Source organism: Schistocerca piceifrons, chromosome 1, assembly GCF_021461385.2.
Source record: "Schistocerca piceifrons isolate TAMUIC-IGC-003096 chromosome 1, iqSchPice1.1, whole genome shotgun sequence".
Lineage (NCBI taxonomy): Eukaryota > Metazoa > Arthropoda > Insecta > Orthoptera > Acrididae > Schistocerca > Schistocerca piceifrons.
Genome location: NC_060138.1, coordinates 1,040,352,812 through 1,040,370,764, shown reverse-complemented (window position 1 = coordinate 1,040,370,764; position 17,953 = coordinate 1,040,352,812). Strand labels below are relative to the sequence as shown.

At 43.7% G+C, this 17,953-nt stretch overlaps 1 protein-coding gene across 1 annotated transcript in view; it reads right to left on the bottom strand.

Moving 5' to 3' along the window:
* LOC124777416 (polycystin-2-like) overlaps positions 1-9,413 on the bottom strand; it is a 65,737-nt gene extending 56,324 nt beyond the window's left edge. The window contains exon 1 of the mRNA XM_047252816.1: positions 9,216-9,413. Coding sequence (XP_047108772.1) covers positions 9,216-9,413 — 198 coding nt within the window. The remainder of the gene's footprint in view (positions 1-9,215) is intronic.
* Between the last annotated feature and the right edge of the window lie 8,540 nt (positions 9,414-17,953).

Sequence of the window (17,953 nt, the reverse complement as noted above, 5' to 3'; positions counted from 1 at the left end):
AAAACGATTTTCATAAGAATATGTACTTCATTAATAAATGCTTTGTATTTCCCATTACCCCTACCCCCCTCCCTGAGCCAAGGACCTTGCCGTTGATAGGGAAGCTTGCGTGCCTCAATGATGCAGACAGTCTTATCGTACTTGCAACCACAACGGAGAAGTACCTGTTGAGAGCTCAGACAAACTTGTGGTTCCCGAAGAGGGGTTGCAGCCTTTTCAGTAGTTGCAGGGGCAACAGTCTGGATGATTGACTGATATGGCCCTATAACATCAATCAAAACGGCGTTGCTGTGCTGGTGCTGCAAACGGCTGAAAGCAAGGGGAAACAGCAGCCATAATTTCTCCCTACGGCATGCAGGTTTACTGTATGGTTAAATGATGGTGCGTCCTCTTGGGTAAAATATTCCAGAGGTAAAATAGTCCCCCATTTGGATCTCCAGGCGGGGACTACTCAGGAGGACGTCGTTATCAGGGAAAACGAAAGTGGCATTCTATGGATCGGAGCATGGAATGTCAGACCCCTTAATCGGCCAGGTAAGTTAGAAAATTTGAAAAGAGAAATGGATAGATTAAAGTTAGATATAGTGGAAATTAGTGAAGCTGGAAGAACAGGACTTCTGGTCAGGTGAATACAGGGTTATAAATACAAAATCAAACAGGGGTAATGCAGGAGTAGGTTTAATAATGAATAAAAGAATAAGAACACGGATAAGCTACTATGAACAGCATAGTGAATGCACTATTTTAGCCAAGATAGAAACGAAACTCACATGTACTATAGTAGAACAAGTTTACATGCCAACTCTCTCTGTAGACGATAAAGAGACTGAAGAAATGTATGATGAAATAAAAGAAATTATACAAATAGTTAAGGGAGAAGAGAATTTAATGGTCATGGGAGACTGAAATTCGATAGCAGGGAAAGAAAGAAAAGGAAAAGTAGCAGGTGAATATGGAATGGAGGTAAGGAATGGAAGAGGAAGCCACCTGATAGAATTTTGCACAGAGCGTAACTTAATTATCACTAACACTTCACTTAAGAATCATGAAATAAGGTTCTAAACGTGGAAGAGACCTGGAGACACCAAAAGGTTACAAATGGTAAGACAGAGATTTAGGAAAAAGGTTTTAATTTGTTAGACATTTCCAGGGGCAAATGTGGACTCTGACCACAGTTTGTTATGAACTGTAGCTTACAAATGAAGAAACTTTCATAAAGGTAGGAATTTAAGGAAATGGGACCTGGATAAACTGAAAGAACTAGAGGTTGTAGAGAGTTTCAGAGGGAGCGTCAGGGAACGATTGACAAGAATAAGGAAAATGAATACAGCAGAAGGAAATGGGTAGCTTTGAGAGAGGAAATAGAGAAGATAGCAGAGCATCCAGTAGGTAAAAAGATGTGGGCTAGGAGAGATCCTTGGGTAACAAAAGATATATTGAGTTTAGTTGATGAAACGAGAATATACAAAAATGCAGTAAATGAAGCAAGCGAAAAGGAATATGAACGTCTCAAAAATGAGATCGACAGGAAGAGCAAAACAGCTAGAGGACGAATGTAAGGACGTAGAAGCATATATCACTAGAGTAAGGTAGATGCCGCCTGCAGAAAAATTAAAGAGACCTGTGGAGAAAAGAGAACCACTTGTATGAGTATCAAGAGCTAAGATGGTAAACCAGTCCTAAGCAAAGAAGAGAAAGTCGAAAGGTGGAAGGAGTGTATAGAGCGCCTACACAATGGTGATGTACTTGAGGGCAATATTATGGAAATGGAGGAGGAAATAGATGAAGATGAGATGGGAAGTATGATACTGCGTGAAAAATTTGACAGAGCATCGAAAGACCGAAGTAAAAACGTCACGGAAGAAGACAACATTCCTTTAAAACTATTGATAGCCTTGGGAGAGCCAGCCGTAACCAAACTCTTCCATCTGGTGGGCAAGCTGTGTGAGACAGGCGAAATACCTTTAAACTTCAAGATGAATATAATAATTCCACTTCCAAAGAAAGCAGGTGCTGACAGATGTGAAAATTAATGAACTATCAGTTTAATAAGTCACAACAGAAAAAAACTCACATGAATTCTTTACAGTCGAATGGAAAAACTGTTAGAAGCTGACCTCAGGGAAGATCAGTTTGGATTCGGTAGAAATGTAGGAACACGTGAGGCAATACTGACTCTACGACTTATCTTAGAAGATAGATCAAGGAAAGGGAAACCTACGTTTGTAGCATTTATAGGCTTAGAGAAAGCTTTTGACAATGCTGCCTGGAATACTCTCTCTCAAATTCTGAAGGTGATGGGGCTAAAATACAGAGAGCGAAAGGCTATTTACAATTTGTACAGAAACCAGATGGCAGTAATAAAGAGTCGAGTGGCACGAAAGGAAAGCAATGGTTGAGAAGGGAGTGACACAGGGTTGTAGCCTATCCCTGATTTTTATTCAATCTACATACTGAAAAAGCAGGAAAGGAAACCAAAGAAAAATGTGGAGTAGGAATTAAAATCCAAGGAGAAGAAATAAAAACGTTGAAGTTTGCCGATGACATTGTAATTCTACAGAGACAGCAAAAGAATTGGAAGAACAGCTGAACGGAATGGACAGTGTTTTGAAAGGAGGATATAAGATGAACATCAACAAAAACAAAACGAGGATAATGAAATGTAGCTGAATTAAATCAGGTGGCGCTGAGATAATTAGATTGGGATATGAGACACTTAAAGCGGTAGATGTATTTTGCTATTTGGGGAGCAAAATAACTGATGATGGTCGAAGTAGAGAGGATATAAAATGTAGACTGGTGATGGCATGGAAAGCCCTTCTGAAAAAGAGAACTGTGTTAACATCGAGTACAGATTTAAATGCCAGGAAGTCTTTTCTGAAAGTGTATGTATGGAGTGTAGCCATGTATGGATGTGAAACGTGGATGATAAACAGCTTACACAAGAAGAGAATAGAAGATTTTGAAATGTGCTACGGAAGAATGTTGAAGATCACTTAACTAATGAGGAGGTACTTAACAGCTTTGGGGAGAAGAGGAATCTGTGGCACAACTTGACAAAAAGAAGGGGTCGGTTGGTAGCACACGTTCTGAGGCATTATGGATCACTAATTTAGTATTGGAGGGAAGCGTGGAGGATAAAAATCGTAGAGGGAGACCAAAGAGATGAATACACTGAGCTGATTCAGAAGGATGTAGGCTGCAGTAGGTACTGGGAGATGAAGAAGCTTGCACAGGGTAGAGTAGCATGGAGAGCTGCATCAAACAGTCTCAGGACTGAAGACCACAACAACAACATTTCTCATTTGAGTCAGAAGTTTTGTAAACATGTATCCGGTTCATGTCTTTGAGCAATCTCCTAAAATTCTCAATTTTTGATTGATTTACTACTTCCCTGTACTTGGACTTAATAGATTTTTTATCCTGACAAGGTTCAACATTTAACACAAGTTGCTGCATGTCATGACCAGATAGCCCATAGAATATTGGTTTGGTGGTATGATTTTTCCCTATATTTGTCTACAAAGATATAAATAGCAGTCTCAGAGCATCTATATACCCTAGCTGCAAATCTCACAGTAGGAATTAAGCGGAATGACTGTGTTACTCATATCAATAATTGTCCACTGACATTGAAATCAATAGCTGTCGTCTATTCCTTTTTTTTTTTTTTTTTTTTTTTACTGGGAGATGAGCTTCCAGCTTTTTTATGAAGAGAAGAGTTTAAAGTTTCCTGAAGTTGCTCTATATATACTTATTACGAAATATTACTTCTGTTGTGCAAGCTTCTAAGTCCTGTTCTGAGCAAGACTTATTAATATCAGTTTAACTTAAAACAGTTTCTTACAAATGTGGCAACTCCTCCTTTCTCCATATTTTCTCTACAGAAGTAGAGACTAACTTGAATCCTGTAACATTGAAACACGATGTTCAGAGAGGCAGAGTGTATCAGCTCGTTTGCTCGCCTCTAATGCTTCAACACAAATAAGCAACTCATTAAGATTACCCCTCAGTCCTCGGATTCTGATGCACTAAGGATAACTGATTTTGTGCACTGGCTGAATTACATCAGGATGAACCTCATTTTTCTGTCAATTTCTGGATATCTCCAGTTTCAATCAGGGGATGTTTGTCTGAACCGTGTACATTAAAATTTGCTTTCTGGCAGCCTGTTTTATCAATGTGAATGTCATTTTCAGCCTGTATCTGAAAATCTTTTATTTCTGCCCTGCCTACTCTAAAAACTGCTGTTCTGTCACTTGTAATCACTGGTTCTTTACCACTTGTGATGATGCCCCCCCCTTAAGTTATTTGCTGTTAGCCCAGATAGTTTTCTCTTCCCTTTCCTGTTGAGGCGAAGGCCATGCCTAGAATAGTCCCACCTACTGATAAAGTCAACAGGAACCTGACCAATATGATTCCATACCAGATCCAAGCAGCTGTTCCATCACTAAATTAACCGTCCCGACAGAGGGTTTTAAATGAGGCCATTTCAGCGTGACGGAATGTCAATCCTAAGGGCCCGGGTTCGATTCCCGGCTGGGTCGGAGATTTTCTCCGCTCAGGGACTGGGTGTTGTGTTGTCCTAATCATCATCATTTCATCCCCATCGACGCGCAGGTCGCCGAAGTGGCGTCAACTCGAAAGACCTGCACCAGGCGACCGGTCTACCCGACGGGACGCCCTAGCCACACGACATTTCATTTCATGAGGCCATTCATGGTGTCTCGGAACAGACACAAGCCCAACACCAGAATGTCTCATTGCTGAAACTATCTTTACTGGGTCACCATCAATTGAATAATTAGAGTCCCTATCTATGCTGTTGCCCATCCCATCCACTATTACCATGTTGTCTTCCTTTGTGAAGTCTTTGCAAAGTGAACCTGCATCCTTCATCACCTGACTCAAACTTGTAATCTATTCATTCTCCTCGGAGGCTCCATACACGGATACATCCGTAGTGTGTTGTGAGAAGAACCCCGACTCATCTTAAAAGACGAAGCGGTGCCACTCTATATGTCCAGAGCTCTCGTTGAACGCACCATTTTCGGCGAGCCTGCCTGCTGCTGCGCCAGAGAATGCTGCGACAATGGACGCCATGCTGACAGTCCGTGGTGCTCCAGACGCCATCGCTCTGGTCTTGTGGATATTTGTCTTACTGTAAACATGCTCATTTCCTGAAACAAGGTACGTGATACGGCTGCACAATCCCACACAGCCGCTCGCACAATATGTCTGTTCTCTCGGGAGTTCGTTGCGTGCGGCAATTGACATGTTGCTTAGAGTTGAGTACAGCCCTCTTGAACCCATCGATCTTGTATTCACGCGACAGGCGTGTAATCCAGACCAATGCGAATAGCGAGTTCGAAAAAGTTCAAAGGTCAGATGATATGCGGATCGGGATGGTAATAATTAAAACAAAGGCATTTTTCATTGTGGCTGAATCTTCTCATGAAATTTCAATCATAAATTTTCTCATCCGAATGCGAAAATATTTTGTTGGCATCCATCCACATACGGAGAAATGATCATCGTAATAAGATGGATCAGAACTCGCACGGGAAAGATTTAAGTGTTTGTTTCCCTGCTCACTGTTCCAGAGAGAAGCGGTAGAGAATAGCTAGAAGGTGGTTCGATGAACCCTCTCCCAGGCACCTAAGTGTGAATTGTGGAAGAATCATGTACACGTAGATCAACAAAGAACTACAGCCTCCAAAGACTTCGCTCCTGCCTCTGTCGAATACTAACACGTACTGGTAGATCTTTCTTCTTCTCACATGGAGCCTAAAACCATTTCTCATAAACATTTCTGAGTAAGAAACCAGCAGCGTGATATTTCTATATAAAAATGTTGATGGTGTTACGCAAGCCTAAATCGTGCTGGTAGGCTGAAACGTTAATTATTTGCATATCCAGAGATGTAGATCTCATGCAGTTCGACGATGTTGCATGCCGCCCTCATTATTTGCAGTTTTAATGGCCGGTAGTGTAGTAGGTTAGTGACGTCCAGAATATGACAAAAGCTAAGAGTTGAAAACAATTTCAGGTAACATAAAAAGAATCAAAGAATCATGTCGTTGTGTAGATCAGAGGCAGACGAAGGCTTCTCGGGGCTTATCTATTGCGAGAAACAACCACCCGTCCCTCCCTCCCTGAAAATCCGACCGCCATCCGATACGAGAAGTGAGTAAAAGAATGGAACAATCAACAATTGCTTTCTGAGCAGACAAACGTGCAAGTATAGGGGGCATAGAGCTAGCAGCGTAGCAAATGCCACAAAAAGATGTGAAAGATAACAAAAGTAAGGTAAAAGGGAATGACCCGGGCAGTAACTGTGGCAGACACAGACTATGTCAGAAAATTCGAATTTTAGTAATTGAGGCCTGTTTGTTTGGGGCGTGCATTAAAGCTGGTGAGAAATCGTGCAAACGACGAAACGCAGAGCTTGAACTGTAGCTACTAGTCGCGAGAAAACCCTCTCTCACATTAACCTTTCAGGTCTGAATTTTTCCCACGAAAACATCTAAAATTTGTTGAAGATGCATGAATATACGGGTAGCTTCTCTGCTATCACTGATCACTCCATTAATTACGAAAAAAATAGCTACAGCTATGCAGGTAGCTACTCTTTATGAAGGAACGAAACAAAAACATCCAAAAGGAACATACTGAGACAAAAATAGAGACAATATAACAGTAATACTTTAATCCACTACAATCAGGAGACGACCCTATCTTGATTGAATCCTTATGTTTTAGTTCTTCTTTCCTTTGTTTTAGGTGGTAACTTGAATAGTCATCTTTCATGTCATTTGGCTCAATCCCTCTCAGTTTCATAACAGTACTGGATATCTGTTCGTCTGTAGGCAATTAATAAACGGTACACTTTACATGAAGGTAAAACTCTTTATGGGTCCGCACAGCAACAACATAGATAACTGTAATCCCATAACCTACTCTTGTACATGGTGTGTCAAAAAGAATTATCCGATTTTTAAAAAATCATAACTATTATGTAATTATAGACAAGTGCGTGAACAGTGTACTGTTGGAAAAAGTAAACTCTTGAGTTTTACATGGTTTCCGCTAGGTAGCAGCAGTGCGCGCCCACTTCAGTTGTGAAAATGGTGTCGGGACCATAGAAAGCGTTTGGCGTTCTACGTTTTGCGCAGTGCGTGTCAGTAATAACTGTTCAGCGTGGCTTTCGTGGATCCTTCTACAGTACAGAGCATTAGACGAAGGCAAGAACAATTCAGAGAAACAGGTTGTTTGTGTAAAGGCAAATCGCCGGACCGTCCCCGATTGTCGCCCGTCTGGCGTGTGTTGCGTCGACGGTTACACACGAAACCACACAAAATTCAGCTACTGCGAGCTCTTCGTGAAGGTGACAAACAACGACATGTGGAGTTCTGTAATTTCGTTCGTGGCAAGATGGAGGATGACAGTTTTCTCCCATGCTTAGTGTTTAGAGGCGAGGCAAAATTTTGTTTAAATGGAAAGGTGAACCGTCATAATGTGAGAATATGCGGCAAGGAACAGACACTTGAAATTGTACAACATGAGAGGGACTCTCCAAAATTTAATGTGTTTTGTGCAGTTTCACGGGAAAAGGCGTATGGTCCATGTTTCTTTGCCGAGAACATATCTCGATATGCTTGAGAACTTTCTTTTCCCACAGTTGGAGACTGATTCGAAAGACTTCGTTTACCAACAGCCTGGGGCACCGCCTCACTGGCATCTGGAAGTAGGGGAATTTTTAAATCAAAGGATTACTCAACGATGGATCGGTCGCACTGGACCAAATGATTCAGCCTTACATGACTGGCCTCCAAGTTCACCGGACCTGGCTGTATGTGATTATTTCTTGTGGGGGTTCAATAAAAGACTATTTAAGTGCCTTCGTTACTAACAAAAATGAATGAACTGAGACATCGCTTAACAGCAGCTGTGGATACTGTAACTCAAGACATGCTCGCTGCAGTGTGGGAACAATTGAATACCGCATTGACATTTGTCGTGCATCTGAAGGGCGGAATATAGAACACCTATGAAAAGGTGTGAAAAAAACAAACCATTTTGAGTTTCCCGTTCATTAAAAAACCAAATTCACTGTATATGGTTATTAGTTTCAGAAGTATAGACGTGCAATGGGATGATTGTTCTTGATACACCTTGTATTATCGTGCCGCTAGTTACTGTCCGTAATGCATGCCCAACAACCACACACACTACGATCCGCGCAGCGCGATAGGTACCAATATACTGTCTGCTGGAGAGCGGGTTCTTTATGGTACTGGTCGTCTGCAAAGTTCCTAACGGAGATGTGTGGAGCAACCTGCAAGCTGAGGTAGCTACAACACACTTTCATAGGGCAAAGAAAAAAAAATTAACTTATTTGAGCTACGACATGCCTGCCGCTCGAAACGGAATTGCACTTTCTGTACGTAAGTTTTCTTTAGGGATGAGAAAAACTGACTGGTTAAAAGCGATACCGGCATTTTAGTTCGGAATAGTCAGTATTTGTTTCATCTCGGTTATAATAGTTTTTTTTTATTTTTTTACTAATAACTGGCTAAAAATACCGGTACATCAAATTGCCACAGCATCAGTGCTAAAGTTTTTGGTTTTTAAATAAAATCTTTTTTTAGAAAAAAGTGTAATGTTTGCTTGTAAAATTTCTGATGTTTGGAAATACCGGGTTATTTCAGAAAATGAGAAAAGCTATCACTACATTATTATAACAACATTGTTAGTTAGAAACGATCAACAAACAAGTGACGTAAGAATCGGTACAGCATTGCTGAGACAATAATGTACCTGTTGCCGAGTGGCGTGGTATATTAGACGATGTTCAAGCATGTGCAGTATCCAACACTTGTCCCCACCTGGTCTATGCGGTAATTTCTGAATGTAGTCGCCGGATATCGATTGTATAGCAGAATGGCGCCATCCTTAGCCAGGAAGTTTTTTACGGTCTTTGGTAGTAATGAAGGACAATGTTCCATTTGCTTTAAAAGACTGGAAACAGGAGGTGGCACAAGAAACTTACGATATCATACAACGAGAAAAATGCACAATGTTTCCTAGAAGAGAAGGTAAATTAGATATACTCACAATTCCATTGACGTACTATAAACAATAAAAATGAAACAACCAGAAGTCGGTTATTTTGAGCAGTTTTAACAGTCAGGTTAACTGCAGGTGAAACAAACCGGTATAGCCGGGAACCAACTCAGCTGTCCCTGATTTCCATCGTGGCTGGATACTGGTGTGCCGGCTGTTGTTGCAAGATGACTGCTGCCTCTAGGAGGGGGGTGACCGGTCGGTTTCCAGGTGGGCGGCACTGCCTTAGATCCAGAGCCGCCGCCTGTGGTGGAAGCCGATGTACTGCGACCGGTGGTGGCCCGCATTTCGGCGGTATCTTCTACTCTCAGGTACGATAGAGACTGCTGTGTCTACTCCTTTAATACCAGGAGTGTCCTATCATTTCATCTCCAACTGTGTATGCGCCTTGGTAGGGCGGTCCCAGTTATCTGCGTAGCGTGCCGTGTCGGAGTAACTTCTTCGTCTTTGCCAGGTCTTTAAAAACAAAAGTAGCCTGATTTCCATGCCGTGTAGTTCCACACGGTCCCATGGCCTCCATTTATCTATGGAGATGGCGCTGAAATCTTGAGTAGAGCGCGGAGGGGCGGGTTGCTGCTCAAAAAACTATCCTGGAAGATGCAGAGGTTCGCCTACACCAGCTCCCCTGGTAAAGCCTGCAGCACTGCGCAGTCCCAATAGCACTACTTGGAGGGCCTCAGTCCACGAAACCGTTCTGTGGCAGATTACAACGGCTTTCAAGGGAAGTTGTAGGTGCTTCACAATGCCGCTGCGGCGGCTGGACCCGGCGGAGGTTCGAGTCCTCCCTCGGGCACGGGTGTGTGTGTTTGTCCTTAGGATAATTTAGGTTAAGTAGTGCGTAAGCTTAGGGACTGTTGACCTTAGCAGTTAAGTCCCATAAGATTTCACACACATTTGAAGAATGCCGCTGCGGCTGCCGGATGTGGTGGAGTCCTTGTCATGTGTATCCCATACAGCAGGGCCACTGTTCGAAATGTTTTTGCCTCCCACTGACGATCCTGGTCACTTGCTGCGGACAGCCAAATCGTGAAATTCAACCTCAGACGAATAGATGCGCCACATCTTCAGCAGTTGTGTTTCCAGTGTAAATACCTCTGGCCATCTGATATATTTGTGGATCACCGTGAGACAGCACCAGTAGCTATGTGTGATCAGGAGTGAACCTACCAACTACAGGTGTATATGTGAGAATTGTGCCTCTTGCGAGGTCGAAACTTCCGAAAGGAACCCGTTCATACCATGTTACTTTGAACTTCTGGCAGGAAATGCAGGCCTTAGTCCTTGTACGGTATCCCTTCTGTGCACAGACCACACAAAACGCTGCGCTGGTAGCGCCCTCGTAGTGGAGATTCCCAGGTGGTTTAGTCTGTGTAGACCGTCGTAAACCAGTCGTCACAAAGGGGCAGGCGCATACAGCTGCTGTCGGCCTGCTGACTTCTCGCAATGTATCAGCTCCTCTGTGCCTGGCAGTGGCACGCAGTCCAAGTACTGGGCTCTCTTGCCTTTCGGTAGGTCCTTAACTCCTCGTCGTCATTTTGCGCTGCCTCCAGCTCTCCGAAATGCTTTCCACAACAGCCAAAGTGTCGGCAGTGACATCAATTGCAAAGCTGCGAAATAAAATAAAGTTGTTTGATTTCCACTGGGGGACAATTATTTCATGGTTGCGGAAATGCGAAAGACCCTGGATGATTGTATATACAGGGTGGTCCATTGATAGTGACCAGGCCAAATATCTCACGAAATAAGCATCAAACGAAGAAACTACAAGGAACCAAACTCGTCTGGCTTGAAGGGGGAAACCAGATGGCGCTATGGTTGGCCCGCTAGATGGCGCTGCCATAGGTCAAAAGGAAATCAACTGCGTTTTTTTTTTTTTTTTAATAGGAGCCCCCATTTTTATTACATATTCGTGTAGTACGTAAAGAAATATGAATGTTTTAGTTGGACCACTTTTTCCGCTTTGTGGTAGATGGCGCTGTAATAGTCACAAAAGTATAAGTGCGTGGTATCACGTAACATTCCGCCAGTGCGGCCGGTATTTGCTTCGTGATGCATTACCCGTGTTAAAATGGACCGTTTACCAATTGCGGAAAAGGTCGGTATCGTGTTGATGTATGGCTATTGTGATCAAAATGCCCCACGGGCGTGTGCTATGTACGCTGCTCGGTATCCTGGACGACATCATCCAAGTGTCCGGACCGTTCGCTGGACAGTTACGTTATTTAAGGAAACAGGAAGTGTTCAGCCACATGTGAAACGTCAACCACGACCTGCAACAAATGATGATGCCCAAGTAAGTGTTTTAGCTGCTGTCGCGGCTAAACCGCACATCAGTAGCAGACAAAATTGCGCGAGAATCGGGAATCTGATAAACGTCGGTGTTGAAAATGCTACATCAACATCGACTGCACCCGTACCATATTTCTGTGCACCAGGAATTGCATGGCGACGACTTTGAACGTCGTGTACAGTTCTGCCACTGGGCACAAGAGAAGTTACGGGACGATGACAGATTTTTTGCACGCGTTCTGTTTAGCGACGAAGCGTCATTCACCAACAGCGGTAACGTAAACCAGCATAATATGCACTATTGGGCAAGGGAAAATCCACGATGGCTGCGACAAGTGGAACATCAGCGACCTTGTTGGGTTTATGGTGCGGCATTATGGGAAGTAGGATAATTGGCCCCCATTTTATCGATGGCAATCTAAATGGTGCAATGTATGCTGATTTCCTACGTAATGTTCTACCGATGTTACTGCAACATGTTTCACTGCATGACAGACTGGCGATGTACTTCCAACATGATGGATGTCCGGTACATAGCTCGCGTGCAGTTGAAGCTGTATTGAATAGCATATTTGATGACAGGTGGATTGGTCGTCGAAGCACCATACCATGGCCCGCACGTTCACCGGATCTGACGTCCCCGGATTTCTTTCTGTGGTGAAAGTTGAAGGATATTTGCTATCATGATCCACCGACAACGCTTGACAACATGCGTCAGCGCATTGTCAGTGTTAGTGTGAACATTACGGAAGGCGAACTACTCGCTGTTGAGAGGAATGTTACACGTATTGCCAAATGCATTGAGGTTGACGGACATCATTTTGAGCATTTATTGCATTAATGTGGTATTTACAGGTAATCGTATTTTAATTTAAAAAATCTACCTGTTACCAACTGTTCGTCTAAAATTATGAGCCATATGTTTGTGACTATTACAGCGCCATCTATCACAAAGCGAAAGAAGTGGTCCAACTAAAACATTCCTATTTCTTTACGTACTACACGGATATGTAATAAAAATGGGGGTTCCTATTTAAAAAAAACGCTGTTGATATCCGTTTGACCTATGGAAGCGCCATCTAGCGGGTCTACCATAGCGCCATCTGGTTTCCCCCTTCAAGCTAGACAAGTTTCGTTCTTTATAGTTTTTTTGTTTGCCGCTTATATCGTGAGATATTTGGCCAGGTCACGACCAATGGACCATCCTGTATAGTGAAGGCATGCTCTGCCGCCACGAATCGGAGGTATCCAACTGCGTCATGTGCCACTAAAAATCCTGTGTAAAATGGTAGCCACTAGCATTGCGTCTCTGTGTTCTTCTTGGAGAATAAACCCAAAAGCTGCCAGTGGTCATTTACATTCTTTTGTAGCATGGCATCGACAGACAGCATGGAATGAGGATTTCGAGAAAATCACTAGTGGGACTATTGGATGTCCAAGGAGGTTGGCTTCAATGGGGCTGATCTGGCAGGCTTCAAATCCTGCCTGTAGTTCATCAGTCCAAGTAACAGGCGTCGAATCCCGTACTTTGGGGCTGGCAAGGACTGCATGGAATGGCGCCTTGGCCTCAGTGGCTCAGTAATGCATCATTTTTGGGGACAGGTAAGCATCGTAACTGTTTTTCACACAGATACTTCATTGCCAAAACTAAATACACCATGGCATCATGAAATATATACCTTGCCTATTTTTTGACATAGTCGCCACCGACATTGAGACATTAGTCGTAGCATGTAATCAGTTTGAATAAACCAATCTGGTAAAGCTTGGTGCCCTGCGATGCAAGGAATGGTCGCGCATCCTGCTCCAGCTCAGCATTGTTTTCGAAGTGACATCAGGATAATGCGGATTTCAATGCAGGGAAAAGGTGACAGTCTGATGGGGCAAGATAGAGGCTGTAGCCTGGGTTATCCAATCCCTACCATCTGAAGTGATGAATGTGATCATGTGTGAGCCTTGCTGTGTGTGGTTTTGCGTTGTCATCCAAGGGTACATCACCTTCACTTAACGGCCCAGGTCTGTTTCATAGAATAGCAGACCTGAGTTTGGTGAGGTTGTTACAGTAGCGTGCCACATTGATGGTGCCTTGATGGAAGAAATCAAGGACAATCACATCTTTCGCATCCCAGAATACTGTGGCCATAATCTTTTATTTGGAGGTAGTTAGAAATTTTTTCTCAATGGTAAACTGGTTGCTTCCATGTTGTAGAGGTGGCCTTGGTTTCTGGAGTAATGTGGTGCACCCATGTCACATTGCCTGTGATGATTCTGAATGTGGATTCATTTCCCTCTTGTATGTACCACATCAATTGATCAACGCTGATTCCCATTCTTACACTCTTATGATCCAGGGTCAGGCTCCTCAGCACCAATATTGCAGACACGTTTTAGTAACCCAAATTATCATGAAGCATGTGATGGGCTTGAGCATGGCCAGTAGACTGTGTGGATGCCAAGTCGGACACCCTAACGAACCTTCCAATAACGCCATGTCCTGTACGCTAGCAATGTTGTTTTCATTTGTGGCTATGGCTAGACGCTCACTTGGACCTTCATTCTCCACACTCTTCCTTCCATCTCTGAACACGCAACACCAGCGACCAACCATTACAGTGTCCCGGTGTAATGTTAAGCTCTCTCTATACAGCTTAAACGTTTTCGTGGGCTTACTTGTTGAAGAATGCTGGTTCTGCTTTCTTGCAGCGTCGATGTTTTCTGCTAGCACCGGACGCTTCTCCGAAGATTTCACTGCTAGGAAGGGGAAATTTTCACTCTCTCGCTCTCTCTCTCTCTCTTCTTATTTAAAAAATACGCTACTGTTGGAATATCATTCAATGCACCAGAACATATTTATTTCCACTTTGTACAAAAAACAACTAAACTTTATGACGTAAACTCACACATTACTAAGCACCCAGAATCAGTTAATCACACATTTTTGAACACAATTAATACATAAGCTTTTATCGTGGCTGACTATCCACGTCCAGTCCACGTACTCTCAACAGCAGTTCAACGTCTAATAAACAGTCACTATCTCGAGTCACTCCATTTGTTTTTCAACAATACAAAACTACATTACTCTTTGCGGCCGGCCACGGAGCTTCCGGGCCGTATTTGATTATTCTTGGCAGGTCGCGCTGAATACTTGCCAGCGCCGACGAATTATCTCCCTTCCAGTTTCGCCTGCACAAACAATAAATGGGTGCAGTATTCCATGCTCATCCTTACGTCCTGCTTTAAAATAACGCGTGTTCGAAACGGCTGGAACACAAGTGTCTTCGGACGTTCGTAAAATTCTGGGGGCACTACACCATGTGATCAGAAATGACCTCTTCACCATAAACTCGCTGTAGGCATTCAAGGATAACGGACACACTAGTCTTATGTGCCCATTCATACACTTCCATTGGGGACCACACTGTCAGTACACATTCATCTGCCATCATGATGCATACACAAATAACCTCGAGCACGCCAACCTGTTGCTATTCTCTCTTCTTGAGCGCCCTGTGTATTCGTCATTTGCCGGCCGGTGTGGCCGTGCGGTTCTAAGCGCGTCAGTTTGGAACCGCGTGACCGCTACGGTCGCAGGTTCGAATCCTGCCTCGGGCATGGATGTGTGTGATGTCCTTAGGTTAGTTAGGTTTAAGTAGTTCTAAGTTCTAGGGAACTGATGACCTGAGTAGTTAAGTCCTATAGTGCTCAAAGCCATTTGAACCATTTTGTATTCGTCATTTCTCCTCTGCTGACACTCCTTCTGTCATTGAATCACGAACGGGTGTGGATTCGTATGGCATTCATATATGTCACATGGGGAACCATATTCCCTTTTAGAAGCAATGACAAACTTACTTTCAGACTGTCAATTGCAAGTGCGGCAATGCACTCACTCAACTGGAGCATACAAAATCCTAGGAACGACACTTTGTTAGTACCGTTGACATATTTAGCTGGATTTTTGAGGATTCCACAATCATCAAACCTTTGGAGAAACATGCGTTGACCTCGTTCGTGTTTGTTTCAGCGTGACGATGCCACCAACACATCATCCACGTAAGCAAATCAGAAGTCTAGTCCACGCAAAATTTCACCAACAAAGCTGTGAAAAGTCTTTACTGCATTCTGTAGGTCATACGGCACATATGGGAATTCAAGTAGTCCAAAGGTCGTAGTTATTGGAGTTTTATGGAGGTCCCCTGTTGCCATAGGTATTTTGTTAGAGGGTTTTACTATGTCGGACGTCGAGAAAATGGTATGCCACACCATGTAACATGCAAAAATCCCCGATAGGGCGAATAGGATACCGGTCGACAATTTTCCGGGCACTGAGTCCTCTAAGTCGCCACAAGGGAGGCAGTCATTCGGTTTCTTTGGTCCCTGATGAAGGGGAGAAAGCCCAGTTGCTCTCTGACGGTTATTCCATGCCTGCTTCAGTCACTGCAGTACGGAGTTTGTTGGGGGCCAGCTGTCCAGGCTACGAGAAAACAGTAGTATCTGGCGTCGTCCTGATGTGATGCACTGTTGAGCAGCAGGGCGGTGACATCACTGAACTATGTCGCGTGGGTGATGGGAACTCGTTTAGTAGGCGCTGTGTTGTGTGGGCTGGCATGCAACCTTCGATGATGTGACGAGGTCCGAAATGGTAGTGTTCGGACATGCAGGCTGAGGTCGCAGGAGGACAGGGAATTTATCTCGATGACAGCGTGGATCACATCTGTGACTGTAAATCGCCACTTGAATGACATTCGTAAACCAGTGTTCAAATTTAAAGCCATGAGCCCACATGTAGCTATGAGTGAACGATTTAGAGTTACTAAGGAGGGGAGGCAACGACGTTAAGATCACTGTTTTACTTCAAACTTCGTACACCTTTAGTAGGCCATTAAAACAACAAAATGGCAAGTAGTAAGGTGCACTACTCTGGCAATTCCGAGATAATCGCAAGAGAAGTTTTACGCGTCTATTACGTAACTGATGTATCTATGCGTAGGTAGTGGACGTCAGAGTTTATGTTGGTCCAAGGATTAGTGTTGGAGCTTCGTAAGTCGCGCGTATATGAGACTGTGGTTCGACTTCCACTCAAACCTTCATTTTTGTAGTACAAGTGTAAATAGTGTGATATTCAAAAATTTTGCACCTACACAGTTTGTTCTTGTTACATTGGCAACGTCTCATCGCGACGCCAAATGGGCCTTGCCTCTGTGTCTGCATCTCAAAGCGTCGAGGTCCTCTGCTGTTCTTAATATATATTAATGACTTGCCATTCTATATTCAAGAAGATGCAAAGCTGGTACTTTTTTCCGATGATAGAAGTATAGCTATCACACCCAACAGACAAGAATTAACTGGTGAAATTGTAAACGATGTTTTTCAGAAAATCATTAAGTGGTTCTCTGCAAATGGGCTCTCATTAAACTTTGACAAAACACATTATATACAGTTCCACGCAGTAAATGGAATGACACCATTAATAAATATAGACTTTGATCAGTAATCGGTAGCTAAGGTAGAATATCCAAAATTTCTAGGTGTATGCACTGATGACGGGTTGAACGGGAAAAAACACACCGAGGATTTGCTGAAACGTTTGAGTTCAGCTACTTATGCTATTGGGGTCATTGCAAATTTTGGCGATATACATCTGAGTAAATTAGCTTACCACGCTTATTTTCATTCTCTGCTTTCGTATGGCATCATATTCTGGGGTAACTCATCATTGAGTAAAAGAGTGCGCATTGAAGGAGCTCATCCAAGATCATCCTGCAGACACTTATTTAAAGAGCTAGAGATCTTCATTGTAGCCTCACAATATATACACTCCTGGAAATTGAAATAAGAACACCGTGAATTCATTGTCCCAGGAAGGGGAAACTTTATTGACACATTCCTGGGGTCAGATACATCACATGATCACACTGACAGAACCACAGGCACATAGACACAGGCAACAGAGCATGCACAATGTCGGCACTAGTACAGTGTATATCCACCTTTCGCAGCAATGCAGGCTGCTATTCTCCCATGGAGACGATCGTAGAGATGCTGGATGTAGTCCTGTGGAACGGCTTGCCATGCCATTTCCACCTGGCGCCTCAGTTGGACCAGCGTTCGTGCTGGACGTGCAGACCGCGTGAGACGACGCTTCATCCAGTCCCAAACATGCTCAATGGGGGACAGATCCGGAGATCTTGCTGGCCAGGGTAGTTGACTTACACCTTCTAGAGCACGTTGGGTGGCACGGGATACATGCGGACGTGCATTGTCCTGTTGAAACAGCAAGTTCCCTTGCCGGTCTAGGAATGGTAGAACGATGGGTTCGATGACGGTTTGGATGTACCGTGCACTATTCAGTGTCCCCTCGACGATCACCAGTGGTGTACGGCCAGTGTAGGAGATCGCTCCCCACACCATGATGCCGGGTGTTGGCCTTGTGTGCCTCGGTTGTATGCAGTCCTGATTGTGGCGCTCACCTGCACGGCGCCAAACACGCATACGACCATCATTGGCACCAAGGCAGAAGCGACTCTCATCGCTG